Here is a 25826-nt window from a genome sequence, read left to right on the forward strand (position 1 = left end):
GGGCTTAGCTCTGCATCCCGATGAATTTTAAAGCCAGGCATTGAAAGCCTAGAAATTCATAGTTAAGTTTCCACAAAAACCTTAATTCTGACTCCCTATCCCTGCCATTGTCTTCCATACCTACCACTAGACGGGAAATGTCTGTTATGGGAGGGGGTTGGATCCCATTTTCATAGTTAGGAGACAAGCAAAAGGATTGGCCTTTGTCAAAGTTGAGAAGACTGTAGGGGCAGAGTTGTAACACAGTTTGAAATTTGTATACACCCTGTCTCCATTCACACTCCTGCCAACAAAATATACAAGCAAACCTGTTTTTTTCAAGCACCATATGACCACTAACACAGCAGGTTCAAGTGGATACAGATCTAAACATGTTAAGAAAACCCCTGATGCAGAACAGAAAAGCCCTAATTAACCATTGTACAGTATGGTGCATACACAGCTACACATGTGTAGGAATAATCTCACCCCAGTGAGATAATCTCTGGGCATTAAGTAGAACTGTACTTATGCCATCTGTAAGGATTAACAGATGGACAAACTCTTCAGGGCTTACATAAAAGTAATTAAACAAATCCTCATAATGCTCACAGGATTTCTCTTGCCAGCCAGGGCAGCTTGTAATAAAATGTCGCCATAGGGTTGGAAAATTCCAAGTCACCCACCCCAGACAGCATCCCAGAAACCTGGCAGAGTGATGCTTCAGGCCTGGTGTTAGCTCAGCTTGTCCTTCAGGGTATTATATTAACCACAGCCTCAAACCCAGGGAGGAAAATCTGAAGACAGAGTCACCATTCTATTATCTGGCAGGCTCAAACAAAGGAAAAGTTTACTCCGAAGAAAATCTTTTGAGTGCATCCACATAATCTGAATTCAGAGGCAAATTTAATCCAAACATTGTACTTTTCTATACATTTCTAGACCCTGAACTCAGCCCAGAGGAGCTGTGATAGAACTGTTAGAAGTGGAAATGAAGTTCACACAATTTAGTAACTTGGGAGACTTCAATCTCCGTGTAAACAGCACTTGGTTACAGCAGGCCAGCCCCTTGTCTGAACTCTCCACTTTACAAGTCATCATCTGTCAAGGTTCCTCCCCCATGCCACCATCCAGAGATTTCAGTGTCTGGAACACTTCCTGTCCCCCCAAAACCTTCCCCTCCCTGGGCAGCATTGAGAGGCTTTTTCACCAAGTTCCTGGTGAACACCGATCCAACACCTTGGATCTTAACACAAGGAGAATTTAACCATCCTCCCCCCCCAATTTTCCCCCATCAAGTCCTGGTGAGTCCAGATCCAATCCCCTTGGATCTTAAAACAAGGAAAAATCAATCAGGTTCTTAAAAAGAAAGTTTTTAATTAAAAGAAAGGTAAAAATTCTTCTGTAATCAGATGGAAACTTTGCAGGGTAATTCAAGATTCATATAGCCCAGACAGGAACCCTCTCTAGCCTTAAGATCAAAAGTTACAGCAAACAGAATAAAATCCTCTCAGTCAAAAAAAGGAAACATTTACAAGTTGAGAAAATAAAACTGTATAACCACGCCTTGCCCTGGCTGTTACTTACAAGTTTGAAACATGAGAGACTGATTCAGAAAGATTTGGAGAGCCTGGATTGACGTCTGGTCCCTCTTAGTCCCAAGAGCGAACAACCCCCAAAACAAAGAGCACAAACAAAAGACTTCCCCCCGCCAAGATTTGAAAGTATCTTGTCCCCTTATTGGTCCTCTGGTCAGGTGTCAGCCAGGTTTACTGAATTTCTTAACCCTTTACAGGTAAAAGAGGCATTAACCCTAAACTATCTGTTTATGATATAATCAGACCCACACACAGTTGCCCATATGGCTAACTGCCATCTGAGGCTGGAGGTAGACAGTAGAGACACAAGAATTGCCACCCTACTCCAAGCAGAAATAAGAATTTTCCTCATCACAAGGCAAAAAGAAACCAACCACCATCGTCCATCCCAGCAACTCCTGGACCCTGCTGAATTCCAAAACACACACATATAGGAAACTCTACTCATCCACGAGGGCAAGGAATAGTAGAATAAGTGAATACTAAAACTACTTCCTGATTACAGCTACAGCACCCCAAACTATGGGGAAAGCCCCCCTAGGGTGGTGCAGAGGAACGTTCCGGGCGCCATGGTTGGTCCAGGTCAGCCCCCGTGGGGAATGAGGAGGGAGCACCACCCAGTCCTGCTCGGTGCCCACCGCTCTGCCCCCTGGCTCCCAGCTACTGCTCCCCTCCCACCCCCAGCCTCAACCCCTAGCCACGGCTTTGCTCCCGGCCGTGGCTCTGTTCCCAGCCCAAGACCCTCCCCAGCTGCAGCCCCAGCCTCAGCCCCCTTACCCCTGTCTGTACCCCTTCCCCAACCCCCAGGATCTGTGGCCCTGCTCCTGGCCCCAGCTTCCCAGGCAGGGGAGGGACTGTGAAAAGTTTGGGGACCACTTTGGCTACACACATATCACCAAAGTGCCCTGTCCCAGACCTCTGCCTGTGGAGACCTCCATTTATTTCATCAGATCCGCAACTAAAAAAAAAAAACAAAAGCCCAAAGTGAGAAGGAAGAAAGCTAGAGCTTGTGGAAAATGTGGACCAAAGACAGTATTTATTGTTCTGGTGTATGATCTCCTCCTGCCCAGAGACAAGGGAAGTATCATATACACTCTAGCCTGACGGACCTTCTTAACCTCCCTATGGCATTAGATACCACTGATTACCAATTTCCTCTTGTCTTCAAGAAGTTGCAGGGGTGAATGAAGAAGTTCTGAACTAGCTCAGGTTCTCTCTTTCAGAGTGAACCCAGAGGGTCACTTTGGACAAGTACTGCAACACACACATAGTCCTCATCTGAAGATTGCTGCAAGGTTCTGTCGACCTTTCTCCACTCAGTATTTGTGCCTGGAGTTGGTAAGACATCTTGGGCTGAAGGAAAAACAGCACACAGATAACACTCAGATACTTCCTTTACATCACGGGAAACAGCATTAGTCCCCAGCTTGCTCAATGCTCAGCCAAAATCCACACCTAGGGGGAAAGCAGCTCACCAAACTGCACCCAGGCAAGACTGAGGTGATACTTCAAACTAGCCTTCTGTGTGATGTGCCAGGCCCCAATACCGAGGGAATCTGCCCTCAGATTAAGTGGTTTCACAGCCTTGAAGTATTTGGTTCCTCAAAACAGGGTTTCTGAAGAGTTCAGTATACTACCAGCAGACTCCTTTTAACTGTTAATTTTTTGGTAGCACGGTCAGCAACAGAAAAGGAGAAAGAAATGAACTATGTACTCTGCTGCCACCATATGGTCACAAACTGGAAACACACTAGACAAAGCAGCCCACTGGAACAAAAGGCTTTTCAACCCGAGAAGGGCCCATGCTAACTTTGGCCCTGTGACACTATGAAAGAAATACAAAGGGGCCATGAAGTAGCCCATTATACCCTGCATCTCCTATCTCCAAAGGGGGCATACACAAGGACTGGGGCAATTTAGAGCAGCCTTTGGACCCTTTCAATTTTAAAAGAAAAAGGATGCAAATCCCAGCATTAGCATAGACAAGCTATATGCAGTAAAAGCTTCCTTAGAAAACATATATTTCAGAGTGTGCAAAGTAATCCAGCCTTAACACTGTGAAGAAAATATCAAACTACTCATGTGGGAACCTCAAATGGTTCAGAGTAAATTATGAATTAGTATTCAAAGTCTGAATGCTTCTCTAAACATTACCTGAGTTACTGCTACCAGGTATACCTTGGCACCCCCCATCCCAACTCCTTACCCCTCTTCCCAACAGGCCCTGAAAAAAGACACTTCTCCAAGACAATCCTGAATCCTTTCCCTTGTGTTTTCTCTGTTCAGGGTAGAGGAGCAATAATTTGCTACTCCCCTACATGGTCAATCTCTGGTTACTCAACACTTGTATGTGTTCATGGGGAATACCTCCTTCTTCCCCCACAAAAAAATTAATCCTGAGATTAATTCATGAGAAAATTAGTCAAGCGGCCATGGAACCTGAAAGCCACCATGCAACTTCAACCAAGTGGTAAAATCCAGCTCAAAACGTGAAGAACACACCACCGAAAATTGCTCTGATATGTCCACTGGCATTTACTTGGGGTGGGAGAGAAACTGTGCCCAACTTCAACTCCATTTTCACCAATGGGAAAGTTTTGCAAGATAGACCATTTTCACAGAAGCCTGAAAATGAAAAATAGGCTAGTTTTAAGTGTTTTTTTTTTTTTTAATTTTTTAACAATTTTTTCAAACAATGCTGCTGAAAACAAGTCACTTCCAGCCTTTGTCAATGGGTATATCTGTGACTATGTTCTGCCAGCCAAATTACTTTTAGGAATGTGAAAAATACCAGCATAGGAGCAATCTAGATGATGAAACATTATAACATCAAAATAACCATTTTAGTAGGATGACAATACAACTACATACTTTAAAAAAGAAAGAATTACGATAAAATATGTTTGCTTCATTTGTGCTCTACAGAAATATCCTGGCTCTAGAGTTTAGCACAACTAAACAGATAAGCAGCACTGCCTTGGGGATTTTAGTGTGAAATTTCATTAGTTCTAGTCTGATGACGCAATCAAAGTACAAAACATATCGTTCATGGGAATTACTCATTTAGAGAGGAAATATGTTTATTCCTATCAGAACATAACATCATAACTCGCTTGTGTCTTTGTCACTCAAGGTGATTTGTTGACCACAACCATCATTATTTATCACCGTGTCACTAATCGGCCTCTTTTGGGGACATTTATTTGCAGTGTTGTTGCAGCCATATAAGTCTCAAGATATGAGGCCTGGTCTACATTATGCGTTTATACCGAATTTAGCAGCTTTAAACCAATTTAACCCTGCACCCATCCACACAACGAAGCCCTTTACATCAATATAAAGGGCTCTTAAAACCAATTTCTGTACTCCTCCCTGACGAGAGGAGTAGCTCTGAAATCGGTATTGCCATGTTGGATTAGGATTAGTGTGGCCGCAATTTGAGGGTATTGGCCTCCGGGCGGTATCCCACAGTGCACCATTGTGATTGCTCTGGAAAGCCATCTAAACTCGGATGCACTGGCCAGGTAGACAGGAAAAGCCCCATGAACTTTTGAATTTCATTTCCTGTTTGCCCAGCATGGAGCGCTGATCAGCATGGGTTCAGGGTATATCTCGTCAATTTACCCTCCTCCCCCGTGAAAGAAAAGGCGGAAAAAATTGTTTCTTGTTTTTTTCAATGTCACCGTATGTTACTGCATGCTGCTGGTAGACGGGGTGCTGGGCGCTGAACAGCGGCATTCCCTCCCTTGCTTCCTGATGGTAGATGGTACAAATGGTGGAAAACCCTCATCATCATCCATGAGTGCTCCTGGCTGGGCCTCGGTGAGGTCGGCCGGGGGCCTGCGGCAACCATGGGAATGACTCCTGGTCATTCCCAGCAGACGATGCAAAAGGATTGAAAACGTCCTCATCAAGCAACTGGGGGCGAGCTCCATCAGCCCCTGCCTTTCACGTCTAATGAAGAATCTGTACTGCCTGGACTATGAAGCACCAGGAGGCTGCCTCCCCTCATTTATCTCTCACAAAAAAGTCAGTGTTTCTTATTCCTGCATTCTTTTACTTCATCACACAAATGGGAGGGGACGTGCCACAGTTAGCCCAGGAGGGTTGGGGACGGAGGGAAGTAATGGGTGGGGTTTTGCAGGGGCACCCTAGAATGGCATCATCATTTCTGCGGGATCTCTGGGGCTCTGACCTGGAGCGGCTGCGCTTCTGGTTCTAGCAGACTTGCCCCATATTCTAGGCAGGACTGACTTTATTTTTAGATAAAACATAAAGAAGGGAATGACCTGGGGAGTCATTCCCATTTTTGTCCATGCGCCCCCGGCCGACCTCAGCAAGGCCAGCCAGGAGCACCCATGACAGCAGCAGACAGTACAAAAGGACCGATAACCGTCATTGCCAATTTCCAATTGCAGATGGTGCTATAGCTGGTCACTGTCTCTGCTACCTTGCAAAGGCAAATGAATGCTGCTGTGTAGCACTGCAGTACCACGTCTGTCAGCAGCACCTAGTACACATACGGTGACAGTGACAAAAGGCTAAACGGGCCGCATGGTTGCCATGCTATGGCGTCTGCCAGGGCAATCCAGGGCAAAAGGGCATGAAATGATGGTCTGCCGTTGCTGTCACGGAGGAAGGATTGAGTGACGACATATACCCAGAATCACCCACGACACTGTTTTTGCATTGGGATCTCAACCCAGAATTTCAATGGGCGGGAGACTGCAGGAACTATGGAATAGTTACCCACAGTGCAACGCTCCGGAAATCGACACTAGCCTTGATACATGGACGCACACCACCAAAATAATGTGCTTAGTGTGGTCGCATGCACTCGACTTTATACAATCTGTTTTAAAAAACCGGTTTATCTAAAATCGGAATAATCCCGCAGTGTAGACATACCTTGAGAGAGAGAGACGATGTGTGAGGTAATACCTTCTACGGGATCAGCTTGAGAAAGAGATGGTGAATTAACTTTGGATTCTCAAGATCTCCTTGAACCCTGAGAATCAGGTTTGTGGCTTGGGTAGGATACAGAATCTACTTTCTCTGCTGCCAATTGTGGGGCTGAGCATCTTAAGCTTTAGTTGGTATTTGTCAACAAATGGATTTCTAGAGAAATTAATTATAAGCAGGCCATGATCTCTTGGTATATCCTACAGACACTTGGTAAGCACAAAAGTCAGTTGTTTAAATATTATTGGACAAATTTCAGTGTTTTATTGTAATGGTTTTTACCTCAGTGAAAAACTCATAAGACTCCTTTGCTCCCTCCCTGCCTATCCCTGAGGCTTTCATCCCACCAAATGGCAAGTTCAGTTCCCTGACTAGCCAGCAATTGGTCCACACCAGGCCAGCTTGCAGTCTCTTCGCCACACGATGAACTCGCCCCACATTGCTTGACCATATCGTGGCCGCCAGGCCATACTTGACACCATTGGCTCTTTTAATCACTTCTTCTTCCGTATCAAACAGGACCACGCATGTCACAGGACCAAAGATCTCTTCTTGCATGCAGCAGGATTCATCCTTGACTTCAGCAATGACTGTAGGCAGCATGAAATAGCCATTCTGATTTCCAGTTGGAAGAGCCAAAGAATCCACTCCTTCTCCGCAGAGAATTCTAGCCCCTTCAGCTCGAGCCTTCTTCACATAATTCTTTACCTGGGTGGGGGAGGATAAAACATCAATGTGGGAGACTGAAAATGCTGTAAAATGCGCATTTTAAATATGGATAAATCAACAGGGAATCTAGGAGCATTTCCCCCTTGCCAATGATAGGGTCTCATTCCCTAGGTTTTGCAGCCAAGTATATGTAAAAAGAAGTCAGAGCATTTTCCCCTGTAAGTAAACTGTTCCTTTTCTCTCATTGACCTACAAGCCAAAACATGAATTTGTTCCTTCCTCTAAATACGTTTTGAAGGGATGGAATGATAGTCACATTATTAAAGCACAGAAGACCTGGCTCCTATCGCTTATGTGTCACAGACTTCCTCTATGACCTTGGGCAATACACCACACCTCTTTGCCTCAGTTTCCCCATGTATCACATGAGTGTGATTACCTTTTCCTACCACACAAGCAGGAGCGGCGCCAGGGTTTCTGGCGCCCTAGGCAGAATTCGGGGGGCAACATTTTGTGCACTCCCCACGGAGCGGCAGGAGCTTCCGGTTCCACTCCCATCGCGCCACCGAAGAAGGACCCTCCTTTGAAATGCCACAGGTGACAGTGACAGTTATTGAGCTGCTCAGTTGCCTGCCGCTGTTTTCCGCGGCATGTCGGCAGAAGTCCCTTCTTCGGTGACGTGGTGGGAGGGGAATGGAAGCTCCTGGGGAGTGCATAAAATGCCGCCCCCTGAATCCTGGCGCCCTAGGCAACCGCCTAGGGTAGCCTAATGGAAGCGCCAGCCCTGCATACAAGGAAGCTCACTACATGTTGTCACAGTACTCAGATGCTACAGTGATGAGCACAACAGAAAACACGATCAATAAACCATTATAACAATTTATGTGGTTGCTGCTATCATAGGCTATCTTGAGCATACAGGTCATGCGATTGATCTTGTTCTATCTAAAGCTTTGAAACTACTGGATGCTTTCTCCCACTCTAGGAATTCCACAGATAAATCACTGAGTTGTTTTTTTTTGCTCCTTTCTTTCAAATGTTCTGTGTGAAAGAAACCCTGAAAGGTGCCCAGAGAGACTCCCATGTAGTCTTCCATGTAGCCACAGAACAGCTATAGCATAGGCTGTGACAGTGTAGGGTAATCCACCAACACATCTCATCACTGACCCGGAGGGCCCAGCACTAGGGCCCAGAGGGAGAGATCAGTCTCTCAGCCTATTTGAACCTTCTCTTCTGTGTGAGATTGTCAGCATGTTACTAGCTCATGCCATTTGCATCAGTGGGTTTTGTGATATGGACACCTGATCTCCAGAACACTGACTGAGCCCATTATACTCATTTCACATCAACCACCCAGCAGCCAGCAGATGGTAACTACTGTCATCCACTCATGGGGTAAGTGGAATTCCTGGAACTTGTGGACTACAAGTCTCCATGTATATACCATTACCAATATCCCCAGAGCCACTCAGTATCCCAGATAAACTCTCCTTTTACATTCCTCAAGAGTTGCATTATAAATCAGATATGCTGCAATCTAAATGCACGTTGTTTTATGAGGCAAATAAGTCATCGCTATGGGCCCAACACTTAAGTCAATGAAAATGTTGCCTGATTTGGCACTGTTAGATTCATTTAAGTACTTTCACAACAACAGCTTGATCACTTAGTTTAAAATTATTTGTTCGCAGACTTTATTTTTCCTAGGGCGATGTGAACCTAACTCATATACAGCAGACACCTTAATCATCAGACACTTTTTAATGATAATTTATGGGGAAATGAGAGTGTGATTGGCATGGTACTAACACAGGAGATGACATGGTCCTTGCCCCAGTCATATACAAGTCATCTTTTCTGGATCTCTAAAAGTGACTATAGTTCAGGCAGGATTTCCTCTGCAGTTACCTTTTCTAAATGCTCTTTACTTATCAGTGCCCCCATACTGGCTGTGGGATCTGAGGGGCTTCCAACCTTCCACTTTCTGGTTTCTTCTACAAACCTCTTCAAAAACTCGTTATAAATGCTCCTCTGAACAAAGATCCTGCTGGTGCAAAGACAGATTTCACCCTATTAAACATGAGAGGAGAAACAAAGATACTGTCAATTGTTGCAATATTGTTACTTCTGAGTGCCCAGAAATGTGCTACGCCCCTCAAAAACACATAAAGACAATCCTTACCCCACAAAAAGCCCAAACTAAATTTAAAGTCACTCAAAATTGAGAGTCCTAAACAGACTGGAGGGGAGAAAGAGGACACTGGGACAATAATAAAATCACGTGGTCACTCAATAAAGGATGTAGACATCTTGACTGTTGAGTTTATTATTAAGTCTTGGTTATTTATCCTCCCCATCATGTCTCTCAGTAATATTACTTGCCATGTCTGAATGATCACTACCGTGACATCATGGAAATGCTTCTTTTTCTTTTTTTCTGACTTGCCAAGTTATCTTCACATTCACTGAAATAATTTTTATAGGCTTGTTGATCATTGCTGAAGATGTTGACAAAGAATAAGAGCATCTAGTAGTTGGATCAGGGGACTGGAATTCTTGGGTTTTATTCCTGTCTCTTGTATAAATTCATTTGATTCCGGGGAAGTCACCTCATCTCTCTGTTGTTTCCATCCAGATAAATAACTTACCGACTTTCTAGGATGATAAGTAATTTACTTCCCATGGAGGACTGTAAAGTGTGTTGAAATATTTGAACGAAAGACACTATAGAAGATAAAATTATTTACTATCATTGTTTCTCTGCTGCTAGAATCATGAAAACGTCAACTTCATAAGTTTCTACTTGCACTCTGCTAATGATATGGAATCTTAACAAAATACCTTTGACTATTTAAGAGTCAGACAAGCACAAAGGCACTCATAGGCACACATTGCTCTTTATACATTTAATATGTAAGAAGTTTAAAAGAGGAGCATCTCCCTTTACCTGATTTGCAAAGCTGGATCTCACGGTGGTAGGGATGCATTGGTCCAGATTAGCATCCTCAAAGATGATTGCAGGGTTCTTGCCTCCCAGTTCCAGAGACAGCTTTTTCCAGTGTGGGGCACTCCTCTGCCTGATGTGCTGGGCCGTGAGTGTGCTTCCAGTGAAGGAGATCAGTGGCACCTCAGGATGGGAGACAATAGCCTCCCCAGCTTTGGGGCCAGTTCCAAACACAATGTTCACCACTCCCGGTGGGATTCCTCATGGGAACAAACACAAAACACTCATGTCTTTTACTTGAAAGTAGTTAGGTTAATTTTGCACTCCCCCCAGCAAACTACTAACAGCACCTTAATGAGGATGCCTTTGACTTTAAGAGTGGTTGAGCAAAATAGGAGAAATAACTAGATAAAACATTGAACTACTGGGTTTTAATCTCTGTTCTTGTATTACTACAGGTGGAGCTGGTAGCCCTGCCAATAGTTATGGTTGCCTGACACCTCCCATTAGAAGGCCTAGTTTTCAGTGGGCTATAACTTATGCCAAACTTTCACCATTAGGTCTGAAATTTTCCATGTTAGGTGTCTGCTTTAGGCTGATACACTTTTTTTTTTTTTTTTTTAAATGTTTCAGCAAAAACAGTTCAGCCATTTCTAAAAATTAAAAAACACTCATTATTTTGCCCATGTTAAAGATATTCCTGCAACCATTTTCTCGGGAAGTTCTAGTGCCTACATACTTGGGGAGAGGGACTTGAAATTTGGCAGGGAAGTCCCTTTGATGTCAGAAATGTGCCTTTTGCTGGTGCTGTGAAAAACTGCACCCATCGGGACAAGTTATAAGACACTGAAAAATCACGGACTGCACACAGTTACTGGAAGCTTGTTAACTGTGAATCTTTACTAGGAAAAAAAGTGTATTCTTAACTCAAGCTGGCTAACATGAACTAAAATCAGTGAAGAGAAGGGTGTTTGCAGCTTTCATACAAGTTAGCAGGTTGAACTGAAGACTATGGGGTAGCCTAGGGGTTAATTTGACCTGTTAATTGTGTGAGGACCACTAAGTGCCTTGTCTTCACTAGGATTTTACCTCGTGTTAGTTAACTGGAAGTAGCTAGGTTTTCTTAGTGAAGACACAGCCTTAGAGTTAGGCAGCTCTATTCTCTGAAGCTTCCATCTGTACTGAGCATGCTTCAACCAGGGGATGCAGGGGTAGAGCAGCACTTTCTCTGCAATTGCTGCTCCCAGCTACTCGGGATCAATGAGGCACCAGGCACAGGAACTGAGAACAGACAGACTTGTTCTTATGTTCTCCATGTTCGTCCTGCTGGCACCCAAGCACTTTGGAGGGAGAAAGAGCCTAAATGGAATGCAAAGGTGAGGTGAAGGGAATAGATGGGGATAAGGAGATGGTGGCAGGGGGAGGGAAGCTATGGCAGAGAGACCAAGATAGAAGTCATTTCTCCAGGGCAGAATTCAACTGCCTTAACCCTGTGATTATCCTTTCTCCTTCCACAATCCCCTGCCTCATTCACTGTGCACCTTCCAACTTCTGCACAAAAGGAGGCAACAGACAGCAGGGATCCCTGTGCCGAAGGTGTTTCCAAATTACCTGCTTTACCCAGAAGTTTGCACATCATCCAAGCAGTAACAGATGTCATCTCACTGGGCTTGGCGATGACAGTGTTTCCAGATGTAATGGCTGGGGCTATTTTCCAGGTCAGCAAGTAAAGTGGTAAATTCCAAGGACTTATTAAACCAGCTACAAAGGAAAAAAGGACAAAATCAAGAGGCCACATGTATTGGGACAGAAGATCTGAATCTGATGCCCAGGCTTGACATCTCCTACCTCTGATGGAAGCCAAAGCTTCAGTATGGCAGGACAATGAAGGAAATTTTACACCCCTACCTTATTCTTAATGGTACAGTGAACCCTACAATCAGGGCCATTTCTAATGGCCAACACCGTCTAAATAATCCGCCTAAACTATGCCAAACATTTACAGTGCAAATATATTTGACCACCTCAACTGGACAACTGATTTTTGCTGTACTTTTGTCCCAGCGTAGCAGAGAGATATTGCAGTAGGAGCTTTTTCATGCTCTACAGACAGGTCCAGGTGTTCAGAATTCACAAATCAATGATACATGCAAACTGAAATTTGTTTTGTTTTGTTTAACAAATATGCATCGATTGCCACTTCTGGCTCTTGTCAAACATTAGAGCTGAGTGCATCATGCACAATGAATAATTTACCTGATGAATTTAGTCCAGAACAATAATGAACAGACTGACTTCCTCAAATTGCAGTGCTATTTAAATTTATTCAATTACTATCTTCATGAATATTTTTACTTTGTGTATTTATCACAAATATTTGAAACCCAAGCTGTGATGCTTAGTTGTGATTGGTCATGTAATATTCCTTGTTGCTAGAAAGATCCATCAATGGCTATTAGCCAGGATAGGCAGGGATGGTGTCCCTAGCCTCTGTTTGCCAGAAGCTGGGAATGGGCAACAGGGGATGGATCACTTGATGATTACCTGCTCTGTTCATTCCCTCTGGGCAGCTGGCTTTGGCCACTGTAGGAAGACAGGATACTGAGCTAGATAGACAGTATGGCCATTCTTGTGATTGAATGAGTGAACAACGTTCCAACACAAGCATGTGTAATGAATTTAAAATTTGATGTCTGAGCATTTTTGGTCAGTAAGACTCAGATTCTCAATTGCTCATGGGAAGAGAACTAAACAGGTCAAATTTATTAGACAAATGTATTAAATAATCAAACTGGTAAAAAATATTTGCACCATTATTCATATAGCTCTAAAACATATATATTCAAACTTTCTCTGAAGTGACAGTGCCATCAACTCCAACGGGGCGTACTGAAGGGTGAAATGTCAGGCTGGAAGGAGGTTACTAGTGGAGTTCCTCAAGGATCGGTTTTGGGACCAATTTTATTTAACCTTTTTATTACTGACCTTGGCACAAAGAGCGGGAATGTGCTAATAAAGTTTGCGGATGATACAAAGCTGGGGGGTATTGCTAACACAGAGAGGGCCGGGATACCATACAGGAAGATCTGGATGACCTTGTAAACTGGAGTAATAGTAATAGGATGAAATTTAATAGTGAAAGTGCAAGGTCATGCACTTAGGGATTAATAATAGAATTTCGATTATACATTGGGGAGCATCAGTTGGAAACAACAGAGGAGGAGAAGACCTTGAGGTATTGGTTGATCGCAGGCGACTATGAGCCGCCAATGCGATATGGCCGTTGAAAAGACAATGCGGTTTTAGGATGCATCATGAGGGTATTTCCAGCAAGGTGAAGGAGTGTATGTACCGTTGTATTAAGGCGTGGTGAGACTTCACCTGAATACTGTGTGCAGTTCTGTGTCCCATGTTTAAGAAGGATGATTCAAACTGGAACAGGTTCAGAGACGGGCTACTAGGATGATCGGGAATGAAAACCTGCCTTATGAAAGGAGACTCAAAGAGCTTGGCTTGTTTTAGCCTAACCAAAGAAGACTCCGGTGGGATATGCTTGCTCTATATAAATATATCAGGGGATTAACGTTAGGGAGGGAGAGGAATTATTTAAGCTAGTACTAATGTAGACACAAGGACGAATGGTACAAATTGGACACTAGGAAGTTCAGGCTTGAAATAGACGAAGGTTTCTAACCATTAGAGGAGTGAAGTTCTGGAACAGCCTTCCGGAATAGTGGGGACAAAAGACATACCTGGCTTTAAAACTAAGCTTGATAAGTTTATGGAAGGGATATGATAGGATAGTTTTATTTGGCAATTGTCCTTGGATTATCAGCAGATAGGTCTGCTCAATGGTCTGCGATGGGATGGGATCAGATTACTGCAGAGATTCTTTCCTGATTGCTGGCTGGGGAGCCTTGCCCACATGCTCAGGGTTTAGCTGATCGCCATATTTGGGGTTGGGAAGGCATTTTCCTCCAGGGCAGATTGGCTGACGCTCTGGAGTTTTTCGCCTCCCCTGCAGCGTGGGGCATGGGTCACTTGCTGGTGGATTCTCTGCTTGAGGTCTTCACCACAATTTGAAGACTTCAATAACTTGGACATAGGTTAGGGTTTTTAGAAGTGGATGGTAGGATTCTGTGGCCTGCTTTGTGCAGGAGGTAGACTAGATGATCATGTTGGTCCCTTCTGACCTATGAGTCTATCTTGTGGCTAGCTCTCCAAAATAATGGATTTAAATGTGTCAAGTTCAGGGGTAGCCGTGTTAATCTGTATCCCAAAAACCACAAGGAGTCCGGTGGCACCTTAAAGACTAACAGATTTATTTGAGCATAAGCTTTCATGAGTAAAAAGTTCACTTCTTCGATGCATGAAGAGAGGGAGTACCTCACAGTGGAGAACCAGTGTTGACAGGCCAAATCGATCAGGTAGATGTAGTCCACTCCCAATCCAGGAGAGGCAAAGCTGCTTTTTATAGCCGCCACTCCCAGTCCCTATTCAAGTCCAAATTAATGGTGTTAAATTGCAAATGAATTTTAGTTCTGCTGTTTCTCTTTGAAGTCTGTTTCTAAAGTCTTTTTGTTCAAGAACAGTTATTTTTAAATCTGTTATAGATGTCCAGGAGTAGAAGTGTTCACCTACTGGCTTTTGTATGTTACCATTCCTGATGTCCGATTTGTGTCCATTTATTCTTTTACATAGGACTGTCCGGTTTGGCCAATGTATCATGCAGAGTGGCATTGCTGGCACATGATGGCAGTATGCATCATCTTAAGTAAGATGTGAGTGAATGAGTCCCTTGATTGGTGTGGTGATGTTGGCTGGTCCTCTGATGGTCTGTAGCTAGAGTAGATATGGGGACAGAGTAGGCAACGAGGTTTGCTACAGGAATTGGTCGGATTTTGGTGTTTCTCGGTGTGTAATTGCTGTATTTGCTTAGGTTGAGGAGCTGTCTATAAGTGAGGCCTGGCCTGCTCCCAAGAGTCTGTGAGAGTGAGGAATGTTTTTCCGGTAGGTTGTATAGAATGTGTAATGCTCTGGAGAGGTTTTAGCTGGGGGCTGTACATGATGGCCAGTGGTGTTCTGTTATTTTCCTGGTTGGGCCTGTCCTGTAGTAGGTGATTTCTGGGTACCCGTCTCACTCTGTTAATATGTTTCCTCACTTCCCCAGGTGGGTATTGTAGTTTTAAAAATGCTTGATTAAGGTCTTGTAGGTGTTTGTCTCTGTCTGAGGGATTGGAGCAAATTCGGTTGTATCTTAGGGCTTGGCTGTAGACAATGGATCGTGTGATGTGTCCTAGATGGAAGCTGGAGGCATGTTGGTAACTACAGCAGTCAGTAGTTTCTGGTATAGGGTGGTGTTAATGTGACCATCACTTTTTTGCACAGTAGTGTCCAGAAAGTGGATCTCTTGTGTGGACTGTTCCAGGCTGAGTATGATGGTGGGGTGGAAATTGTTGAAATCCATGTGGAATTCTTCAAGGGCCTCTTTTCTGTGGGTCCATATGATGAAGATGTCCTCAATGTAGCTCAAGTAGAGGAGGGGCGCTAGGGGATGAGAGCTGAGGAAGCGTTATTCTAAGTCAGCCATAAAAATTGCCATACTGTGTGGCCATGCAGGTACCCACAGCAGTGCCACTGACTTGAAGGTACAAGTTGTCCCCAAATCTTAAATGGTTATGGTCGAGGACAAAGTCACAAAGCTTAGCCACCAGGCATGCTGTAGCCTCATAAGGGATACTGTTCCTGACAGCTTGTAGCTTCTACCTGGATTTCAACAATTTCCACCTTACCATCAACCTCAGCCTGGACCAATCCACAGAAGATTTTGAGGATGGGAAATGTCCTACTGTGTGAAGAAGGAACTTTAGGATAAATGTTGTAATTGTTCACTGATTTTTGCGGTATGCAGGTGCCAGAGTTCACAGTGGGATCTAGAAGCAGTAAACATTAACTTTATGATAATCCTTTCTCCCCCTGCCCTTGAAAATGCTGACTGAAGTTAAAAAAATAAGCAGCAGAGCTCAAGGCCCCACTTTTTCTTATCTTTTTCCCCTCTCTTGGCAGACAATCTGCCAAGCTTTTCAGCATTTGTCCTTTGAGAATACCCACCAATGCCTACTGGAGTTCTCACGGTATAATGCATACAGTCTATGTGGTCCATCTGAGTGCATTCTGTGGTATGGTGAAGGATAGAAGATGCAAAGAACCGGAAGTTGTATGCTGCCCGTGGGATGTCCACTGTTCTAGCGAATGTAATTGTTTTTCCTGAAAGAGAAAAGTAACAAGTATGTTGTTGTGTCGTTGTCATGCACTTTATCTCAGGGGAAAAACTAACATATTTATATAATGCCATAAGTGTACATACTGCTGAAAACACACAGGAAGACAAGCATCTGCCCTGAAGAGCTTCCAAATCAAAGTGGAGCTCTGAACTAGGATTCCTACCCACTACCTAGGGAAGAACTTTGTTGGTGATGATAAATGGTGAAGTAATTAGATGCCTGGAAAGCATCATGATTAGCATAAGTACAAATTATAGCATAAACAGACATTTAGATGATAAGCAATTTGGGGGCAGAGACCATGTTTTTGTTGTGTGTGCACACATTGTGTCTGGCACAATGAGGTCCTGGATTCTTGCCTGGGAGCCTCTAGGGACCACTACCACTATAGATTAGATAGATGATTTTATAGTACATCCATAGGACTGGTAATGCTTTGCTCTTTGGCAGCATCCTCTATCTGAGGACCTCAAAGTGCTTTATGAATATTGATTAAATTTCGCCTCAGCCCCTCTGTGCCGCAGGAATTGCCATCCTTATTTTGTAGAGAAGGAAACAGAGGCATGGAGGAGTTAAGAGGCCCACATTTTCAAAACGAGCCTCTAGTATTGAGCGTCCAATTTTAGAAACATAACACCTCTGAAAATCAAACCCAAGGACTGTCTAGTTAGGCACACAAAATTTGTGGCAACTTGAAAAATTTGGCTCTAACCGACCCAATCACACCAACAGCCTGCATTAGAGTCAAGAATAGGACCTGGCCATTGTGACTCAGTCCTGATATTTAACTAGACTCTCCTTCTCTATAACCTCATTTGGGGACAGACAGCCAAAGAGATGGACAAATTGTGCCTTTACCTTGATCTTTTGATTCTGCTTGTGCAAATGCCTCCAGGTCATGCTCTATCAGGTCTGCTAACTTGTTCATTATCTGAGATCTTTCCTGAGGGCTTTTGGAGGACCAGCTTAGAAAAGCATCTCTGGCAGCTGTGACTGCAATTTCTACCTGAAAGAATAAAGCAGAGATGGCAAACTTCAAGAGTGCTTCACGGGGGGAAACCATCAATAGAGCCATTGACATTTGAGAGAATAAGATCTTTTGAGTCAGTTTGTCCTTGCAGAAGACTATTCCTGCCTTACATTATAGTCTCAGGCAGTGTGTCCCGTTGGCATCCCTCAAAGTTCTCAAGAGACAACCCACAATCTAACCAACATTATTAAGAGAGCATTTCTTCTTGATACTGCCTAAAATTTAACACACTTTTTTCTTCTAGTTATACTCCTTTTTTATCACTTCTTGATGCTTATAGCCTTCCATTTTTCTCTGTGACAAGTTACTTCTCTTTTCTTTTTGTCCCAATCATTTAAACAAATGAAACTATTTAGTTCTTTAAAATCTTTCCTGTATGTCTGTCCCTCTTATCTAGCTAACCATTGCAGTGGTGCTTCCACACATTCCTTCCAGTTTCCTGACATGTCTAGGAACATGGGCGTTGCCATACCAGATTAGACCTGTGGATCATCCACTGCACCATTCTGTCGCCAGCAGTAGCCAAGACAAAATGCTTCAGAGGAAAGTGCAAGCAATACAGTTATGGAATAACCTGCCCAAAGGAAAAGTTTCATGCTAATCCTATCATTTGGACATTCACTTATGCCCCAAACCAAGAGAATTTCTCTCTCCCTTCCAAAGCACTTGGGTTTTTCATTCTTACTAATGTGAGGTGCCCAGGACAGTACACAGCCTATCTCAGTTCCTTCTAGGAACACTGCAGTACATTTTGCAGATGCAGACCCCTCATCTGAGGCAGTGCCTCCCCCATTACCTTGCCTGACCTCTGCCAACCTCTGAGGAGGAAGGTAATACAGAACCATTACATCATCTATTCTGATCTCCTGCGTATCACAAGATCTTTAACTTCATCCAGTTACCCCCATATTGAGCCCTGTTTGGCTAAAGCCTGTCTTCTAGAAAAGCATCCAGTTTTGTTCTGAAGACATCAAAAGATGGAGTTGGTAGTTTGTTGCAATAGCTAATCACCCTCACTGTCAAGGCACACATTTTTATTTCTAATCTGAATTTGTCGGGCTTCAGCTTCCAGCCATTGGTTCTTGTTATACCTTTCTCCGCTAGATTAGACAGCCCTTTAATGCCTGGTATTTTCTTCCCATGTAGGTACTTAAACTGTAAACCAGTCACCTCACAGTCTTCTTTTTGATAAGCTAAACAGACTGAGCTTCTTTAGTCTCTCACTGTAAGGCATTTTCTCCAGCCCTTAAATCATTTTTGTGGCTCTTTTTTTTTTTATACCCACTCCATTTATTCAACATCCTTTTTAAAATGTAGACACCAGAACCGGATTCCTGACTCAGTATCACCAATGCCGGTTATAGAGGTGAAATTATCTCCTTATGCCTGTGTGCTTCTTCTCTACTTATACATCCAAGGATCACCCTAGCTTCGGATGGCTTGTTGGTCTAGGGGAATGAGTCTCATTAGGGTTTAAGCAGTCCTGTGTTCAAATCCTAGACAAGCCAGGTTTTCAGGCTGGAAATAGACGTAAATCTTTAACAGTGAGTAACTATCCATTGGAACAATGTACCAAGGGTCATGGTGGATTCTCCCTTAATGACATTTTTAAATCAAAATTGGGTATTTATCTAAAAGATCTGCTCTAGAAACTATTTTGGGGAAGTTTGGTGTGGTACAGGAGAGCAGTCTAGATCACAATGATCCCTTCTGATCTTGGAATCTATGACTCTATGAAGCCTTTTTTTTTGCCTCAGCATCACACTGGAAGCTCATATTGTTATTTCTCCTCTATGCCTCTGAGATTCTCTTCAGAGTCACTGCTTTCCAGAATAGAGCCCCACATTGGGTAGGCCTTCATTCCTTACCTCTAGAGATATTACTTTCACTTGGCTGTACTAAAAATTTTTGTTAGAATAGGGCCAGCCTTGCCAGCAATCCAGATAGCTCTGCATGACTTCCCCATCCTGACTCTGCTAATCTTTGTGTCATCCACAAATTTTACCAGAATTGATTTTATATTTACTCCCAGATCATTGTTGAAAATTCTGAATTGCATCAGGCCTATTACAGATCCTTACAGAACTCCGTTAAAAATACTCCCAGTGGAATGATTCCCAATTGATGACTACCTTTTTTATATCTGTCAGTTAGCCAGTTTGTAGTCTATTTAATATCTGCTTATTGACACTGTATAGTGCTCATTTTTTAATCAGAATGTCATACACTATTACATCAAATGCCTTACAGAAGTCTTTTACATCTAGGCACTTACCATTATCAACCAAACTTGTAATCTCATCAAAGAATGAAATAAGGTTTGCTTGTCAGGACCTATTTTCCATAAAACCATGTTAAATGGCATCAATTATATACTTATCCTTTAATTCTTTATAATCTGATTCCCCCATCAACTTTTCCATTATTTTGCCTAGGATTTATATCAGGCTATAGTACTGGGTTATCATGCTTGCCCTTTTTGAATATTAGCACATTAGTACTCTTCCAGCCTTCAAGAATTTCTCCAGTATTCCAAGATATAATAAAAATGAAAATCAGCAGGCTAGAGATCTATTCAGCCAATTCTTTTAGCCCTTTTGGGGGCAATTAATCCAGATCTACTGATTTAAAAATGTTTATCCCTAATAGATGTTTTTAACATTCTCCTTTGTTACTAATGTTGTTCAGTATCCTTTGTTCATCATCCTCACGATATAAGTACATGATATACTGCTTCTTTTCTAATACAAAAAATATTATATTTCTGAATCATTAACAATTTCACCATCTCCATATAGTAAAGAGAGTATACCTTTTATAGGAATTCTTTTGTCCCTAGTATATATAAAAATTCCTTATTGTCCTTAGCTCTGCCAGCCATGGAATTTTTCCTGGTGTCTTTAGCTTCCCTCTTCTATTTTTTACATTTCATAGCTTCTAATTTATATCGACTGCTATCAATTTCTCTTTTTATCCATTTCTTATAGGGTGTTTTTTAATTCTAATTACTGCCTTCACTTTGGCACTGAACTAGAATGGGCTTCATTTCTTGATTGGGGACTCATGACTTTTGGCCATCTAACAAACTATTCTTAAAGAGTTGCCAATATTCATTCACATTTTTCTGTCTGTATTTTGATTCCCAGACAATTTCCCCAGCTTTAGGAAATTAGCCCTTTTTAAAGGCGCACGCATACACAGGTTGGGACTGCCTTCTCTTTGCCCATACTGAATGTAATCAGGTCAGTATCACTGGTATCAAGGTAACCACTAACTTCCAGTCCTATGATTAATTTATTTTTATCTGTCATGATGAAGTCCAAAATAGAATTGCCTTGGGTTGGATGCAATACAGTTTATGTTAGGAAATTATCTTCTTTGAACTCTAATGGTGTTTTACTACTCCTTGCATAACTGCTGACTGGATCCAGCACGCATCATTCAAATCGAAGTCCCCTGTAACATATTGTTCCTTTTCATACATTATGGTGACGTGATGAGCTTACCATTTAAACAGATGAGACAAAGGCTGGAAGAAATAGGGGCACAGAGAAGTGAAGTGTCCTGCACAAGATCACACAGCAGGTCACTGGCTAAGTCAGAAACAGAACACAGGGCTCAGGTCTCCCTATTCATTTGATGACATTGACCCACCTCCAACTCCTTTTTTAAAATAACCTACTCTTCCACCCTTCCGCCACTAGGTGCCATCCTGCTGCTGTGGCTGCTTCTCCATTTCCTCTTTTCGCTGCCACTTCCACACCATGTTGTATGCCTCAGTGCAGTAGTTCATCAGAAGAGGAAGCTGCCTGATCCAGAACTAATTGCCCCATGTAGCAGACAGAGATCCCACTCTCCCTGAACATTTTGGTGATTTTTATAGGGATGGGGTGCAAGCAATACAGAGGGATTCTCCCAGGCCGAGAGGGGAGGACTGCCTGAGGAGAAGAAAAAAAATGTGGGGGCAAGGATGAGAGATGGGGAGAAGGAAATGGAAGGGACTTAATCTAAGGAGAAAACAAAAAGGAAGAGGAGGAAAAGGAAGAAGAGGTACGGAGGTAGAAATACAGTGAGGGGAAAGGTGCAAAGAGCTATAGAGAAAATAAACTGAAGCTGATTGAGGGAAAGAATCAGAGAGAGAAGGAAAAAAACAAAAATTGAGCCAAGAAAGACAATGTGTGTAATCTATTTTTATTTTCATACATACTTCCCCTCCCCTCCTCCTCCATATAAGAAAATAGAAGTAACAGCCTAAAAACCAGAGACAAAGCACAATTTAAAAAAACCTGGATGTTAAAATGTTAGCCAATGTACACACAGTAAAGTAAATTTGTTTTTCTCCATCAGGAATTGTAGGAGGGCAAGAGCCTTTAGGATAAAGGGGTTTTGCCAGACCTAGTTGTCCATGGGAACCAGTGTTCCTGTATGTGAATGAGGGGGAATAATCTACTTAGTAGGGTTAAGTTTGATTTTGGCTGTTTGAATGTTTATATGTGCGCATGTCCGGTGGGGAATATGGGCCCAATCCTGCGAACTCTTATACATGTGAATAGCCTTACTCATATGGCCATTGACCCAGTACTGAATTCTAATACAGTAGGTGCTTATTTTCATTTTGAATTGTCTTAACTCTCCCAAAATGCAGGCAACTGGACCTGGTATTTCAATATTTTCCACTGGAGGACTCTAGCCCCTCCCCTAGCTCCCAGCTTTGTAAAGCCTCCCCACTTTTGTTCAGCAGCCCACAGGCCTAAGCAGAAAACGTCACTAAGTTGGTTGGTGCCTAAGTATAGTTCCTAAGGTGTATGCTGCAGCTGACTCAGGAAACTGAATGAGAAGTTAGTGTTTCTTCAAATATGCATTACCTTACACTTAGGTATCTAGAATTTAGTCTGCTATGACCTCATAACCTATTTCTATTAGGTCCTTCTGGCATGCTCACAAATCTCCGTTACTGTTATAATTATTGTGCATCTACTTATGTGAATAAACAGAATGGGGACCCATGTAGTGTTTATGCATGAAAGAAACAATTCTTCGAGCACAAAGAGGTTTTGGACTGACATGATTTTACATTAAGCATATTCTAGCAAAGCCAGCCTGGTTACACTTTAACCATTCGTTATCAGCACCTTGCAAATATTTACCCAACCAAAATTATAGTGCTAAAGGTTTCTGCTGAAAAAGAAAAACGAGATCAACATGATTGATACATATGTGAAAGAGGTATTCATGTACAGTAAAAAGTCTTTTAAAAAGACCACTTATTCTGAAAATGAAACAATATTGAGCACTTATTAGTCAACATTTTGAAAGCCCTTGGAGTGTAATACAACTCCTTTCCGTTCATCTGTCCCCTCGCTGAACCCAATGCATTACATTGTACACACCTCTAATTTCGTTGTTTATAAACAGTACTTTGCCATAAACTAAATGGCAGTTTCCAATATGAGTGTCTTGTTGCCCTAACGATTGATGTGGCAAAAAACATACAGCAAAGATTAATTACAGAGCCGAAAAGAAATATTGCATTTCTGCTCTCGTTGATTGAAGCAGGCTACTGCAGTATACAGAAATCACATTCATGCAGCTGCACTAAAACGATCTGTTAACTTTTCACCTGCAATATCAATGTTCTAAACTATGGGTTGGCAACCTTTCAGAAGTGGTGTGCCAAGTCTTCACTTATTCACTTTAATTTAAGGTTTCACGTGCTGGTAACATTTTTAGAAGGTCTCTTTCTATAATTCTATAATATATAACTAAACTATTGTTGTATATAAAGTAAATAAGGTTTTTAAAATGTTTAAGAAGCTTCATTTAAAATTAAATTAAAATGCAGAGCCCCCCAGACCAGTGGCCAGGACCCACACAGTGTGAGTACCACTGAAAAATCAGTTTGTGTGCTGCCTTCGGCACACGTGCCATAGGTTGCCTACCCCTATTCTAAGCGCTCAACATCAATCTGCAGAGATCAAACCCCAGGAAGGCAGTGAGATTTTGATCCTGTTTCATGGAAAGAGCCCTGGTGTGCAAAGTCCTTTTAAAGAGTAGTAGAAATTAAAGCTATTAAGAGAGAAGATATTAATTTGGATACAATGTATCTAGAGCTGTTCATGGACGGGAGATGAACAGCCCCTTTTTCCCCCGACTCCAGTGTTATCATCTGCAAACTGCTGATGTGACCATTGCCTTCAACCTGCATTCTGCAAGACTCCATCCTCTGCTGGTGTAATTGACATACCTCCAGTGAAGTCATTGAAGCTGCACTGATTGACACTAGCTGAGGACCTGGTCCATAGCTTTCAATAGTGAACAGTATGACAAAAAGGATTTGTTCCCAGAGCAATGTTACCTGATCTTGTAGTAATGTTAACAACTTATTCATTTAAACAATTCATCACTAGGACAATCCCCTTCCTGATTTCCCCACCTTCCACCCCACAAACAACTTCACTGATGTTATTTATGTTCCCATTTTTTCTTCGTCTTCTGTTAGTGAAACTGCTGTACTCACCTCTTCTTTGCCACTGTCTGGTACTCTGCAATATACGTCTCCTGTGGATGGATCATAGGAGTCTATGTAGGAGGAACAAGGGACAAATTTACCATTTATGAAGTTCTCCAACACTAAGAGAGTCTTTGGGCCAGCCATTGTCAGCAGCTGGCTTAATCTGTGATTTCTTTCAGCTGTCAGCTTATACTGCTGGTCTCATATCTAGTTACACTACAAGCCTGAGCTCCACCCCTTCTTTCTCCCTCTCCCTCTCCAGTGTGAGAGTGAGAAACCCAACAAAACCCCTTGTGTGCCAACAGAAACAAATGAGCAGAAAAAGGGTTGCTTTTCCTATGGCTCACCAAGAATATTCTGTGTAGTGTAAGAAGGGTGGCAGGATCAGCAAAAATCTTGAAGGCAGGACAAAAGAGATGTAGAGCTAAAACTAGAACAGAGCAGGACAAACAGTGGGGGGAGGGGGCGAAGAGAAAGCAAACTGCTCCCTTCCAGTACATGTTCTAGCTTCTTTTTCAGTCTAAATCTCACAAGGAGTGGGACTTTCCCTCCTTCCTTTGCATAACTATTCCACAGTATAAGGGTATTGCTACACTTGAAACTTCAAAGCGCTGCCCGTGTGGTCGCAGCGCCAGCTCCCAGAGCTGCAGCACTGTTTACACTGGTGCTTTACAGCGCTGTATCTTGCAGCGCTCGGGGGGTGTTTTTTTCATACCCCGAGCAAGAAAGTTGCAGCACTGTAAAGTGCCAGTGTAGCCAAGGCATAAAACACCTTCCCATCAGGAAGTTTCTTCTGTTGTTTACTTAAGCAGTTTTGTTTTACTTGCCTGAGAAATAGAAGCAGACACAAATGTTAATGTCTGCCGAGATTTTTCGCAAACTGTGCAGATTATTTCTATAAGAAAATCCGCCGTCATCAAATTATACAAGCCATCATATTGCTGTATTCAAAATGTATTCCTCAACAACCGCAACTTCAAATTCAATGAACAGTGCTAACAGGGTTAGATAAGTACTTAGACAGCATGCGGACTGGTACAAAGTGGTAGGCAATGAAACCCCCACACCTCAGCCCTTGGTTGGAAAGATGGACTGCACCTCCTCACAAGTTGCATATATGTGAACAGCACAACAGTTAATCAGGCTTTGCGTGGCTACCACCTCACTTGTATAAAGCAAATACATATGATTTATTTACAGATTAGCTTACTTGTTCATTTGTATTTTATCGTAAAAGATGTGTTCATAGGGATAGAGGGGGCAGGGGAGAAGATCAAGTGGAATTAGTTGGTAAGATCATTCAGTACACAGGACTTCTGGGTTCTCCACTTTGCACTGATCCAGGGGTAAAATGGAGATTGGGACCCAAGGGAAAAGAGCACATTAAATGTAATAAAAGTACTTTTAGGAGGAATAAAAGTTTTCATCTTACAAAATAGGGGATACCCATGCAGCCATCCTACAACGGCTTTACATTTTGCAAAGAGAGTTTTGTAAACAGTGTGAGAGGCATTGCTCATCCCTAGAATTTTTCTGTAACTACATCCTTAAGACAGAGTATTGGTTAGATACTTCTATAAGGAGAGTAATCTGGAGAGCCTAAAGCTACCAGCTAAAGAGATCTGGGAAATCCTCCTGAATTCTGTTTTTTGTTTAAGAACTGGGAAACAGACAACACACAAGCAACACTTTCACTTTGCCCTCAGAGAGCCATGATTCACCTATTTTAAGTACTATGCTAGCGCTTTGCAAGTCCATCTTCAATAGCACACAGGGAAAAGATGGGGGTAGAATCTTGGCCCCATTTAAGTTTGGGTAAATATTTAGCCTCAGAGTCCAGATATTTGAC

General features: G+C 42.6%; 1 protein-coding gene across 1 annotated transcript; it reads right to left on the reverse strand.

Annotated features, from left to right (window-relative positions):
- Window positions 1–5828: 5828 nt before the first annotated feature.
- On the reverse strand, window positions 5829–24121 carry ALDH8A1 (aldehyde dehydrogenase 8 family member A1). Its single transcript, XM_032785060.2, has 7 exons — window positions 23984–24121; window positions 17295–17442; window positions 16264–16419; window positions 11764–11913; window positions 10156–10412; window positions 9117–9278; window positions 5829–7247 (listed from the first exon to the last, which is right to left on the reverse strand). Exons 1-7 carry the CDS (start codon window positions 24119–24121, stop codon window positions 6795–6797), a joined length of 1464 nt encoding a protein of 487 aa, XP_032640951.1. The 3' UTR covers window positions 5829–6794.
- Window positions 24122–25826: the final 1705 nt, after the last annotated feature.

Source organism: Chelonoidis abingdonii, chromosome 3 (assembly GCF_003597395.2).
Source record: "Chelonoidis abingdonii isolate Lonesome George chromosome 3, CheloAbing_2.0, whole genome shotgun sequence".
Classification (NCBI taxonomy): Eukaryota; Metazoa; Chordata; order Testudines; family Testudinidae; genus Chelonoidis; species Chelonoidis abingdonii.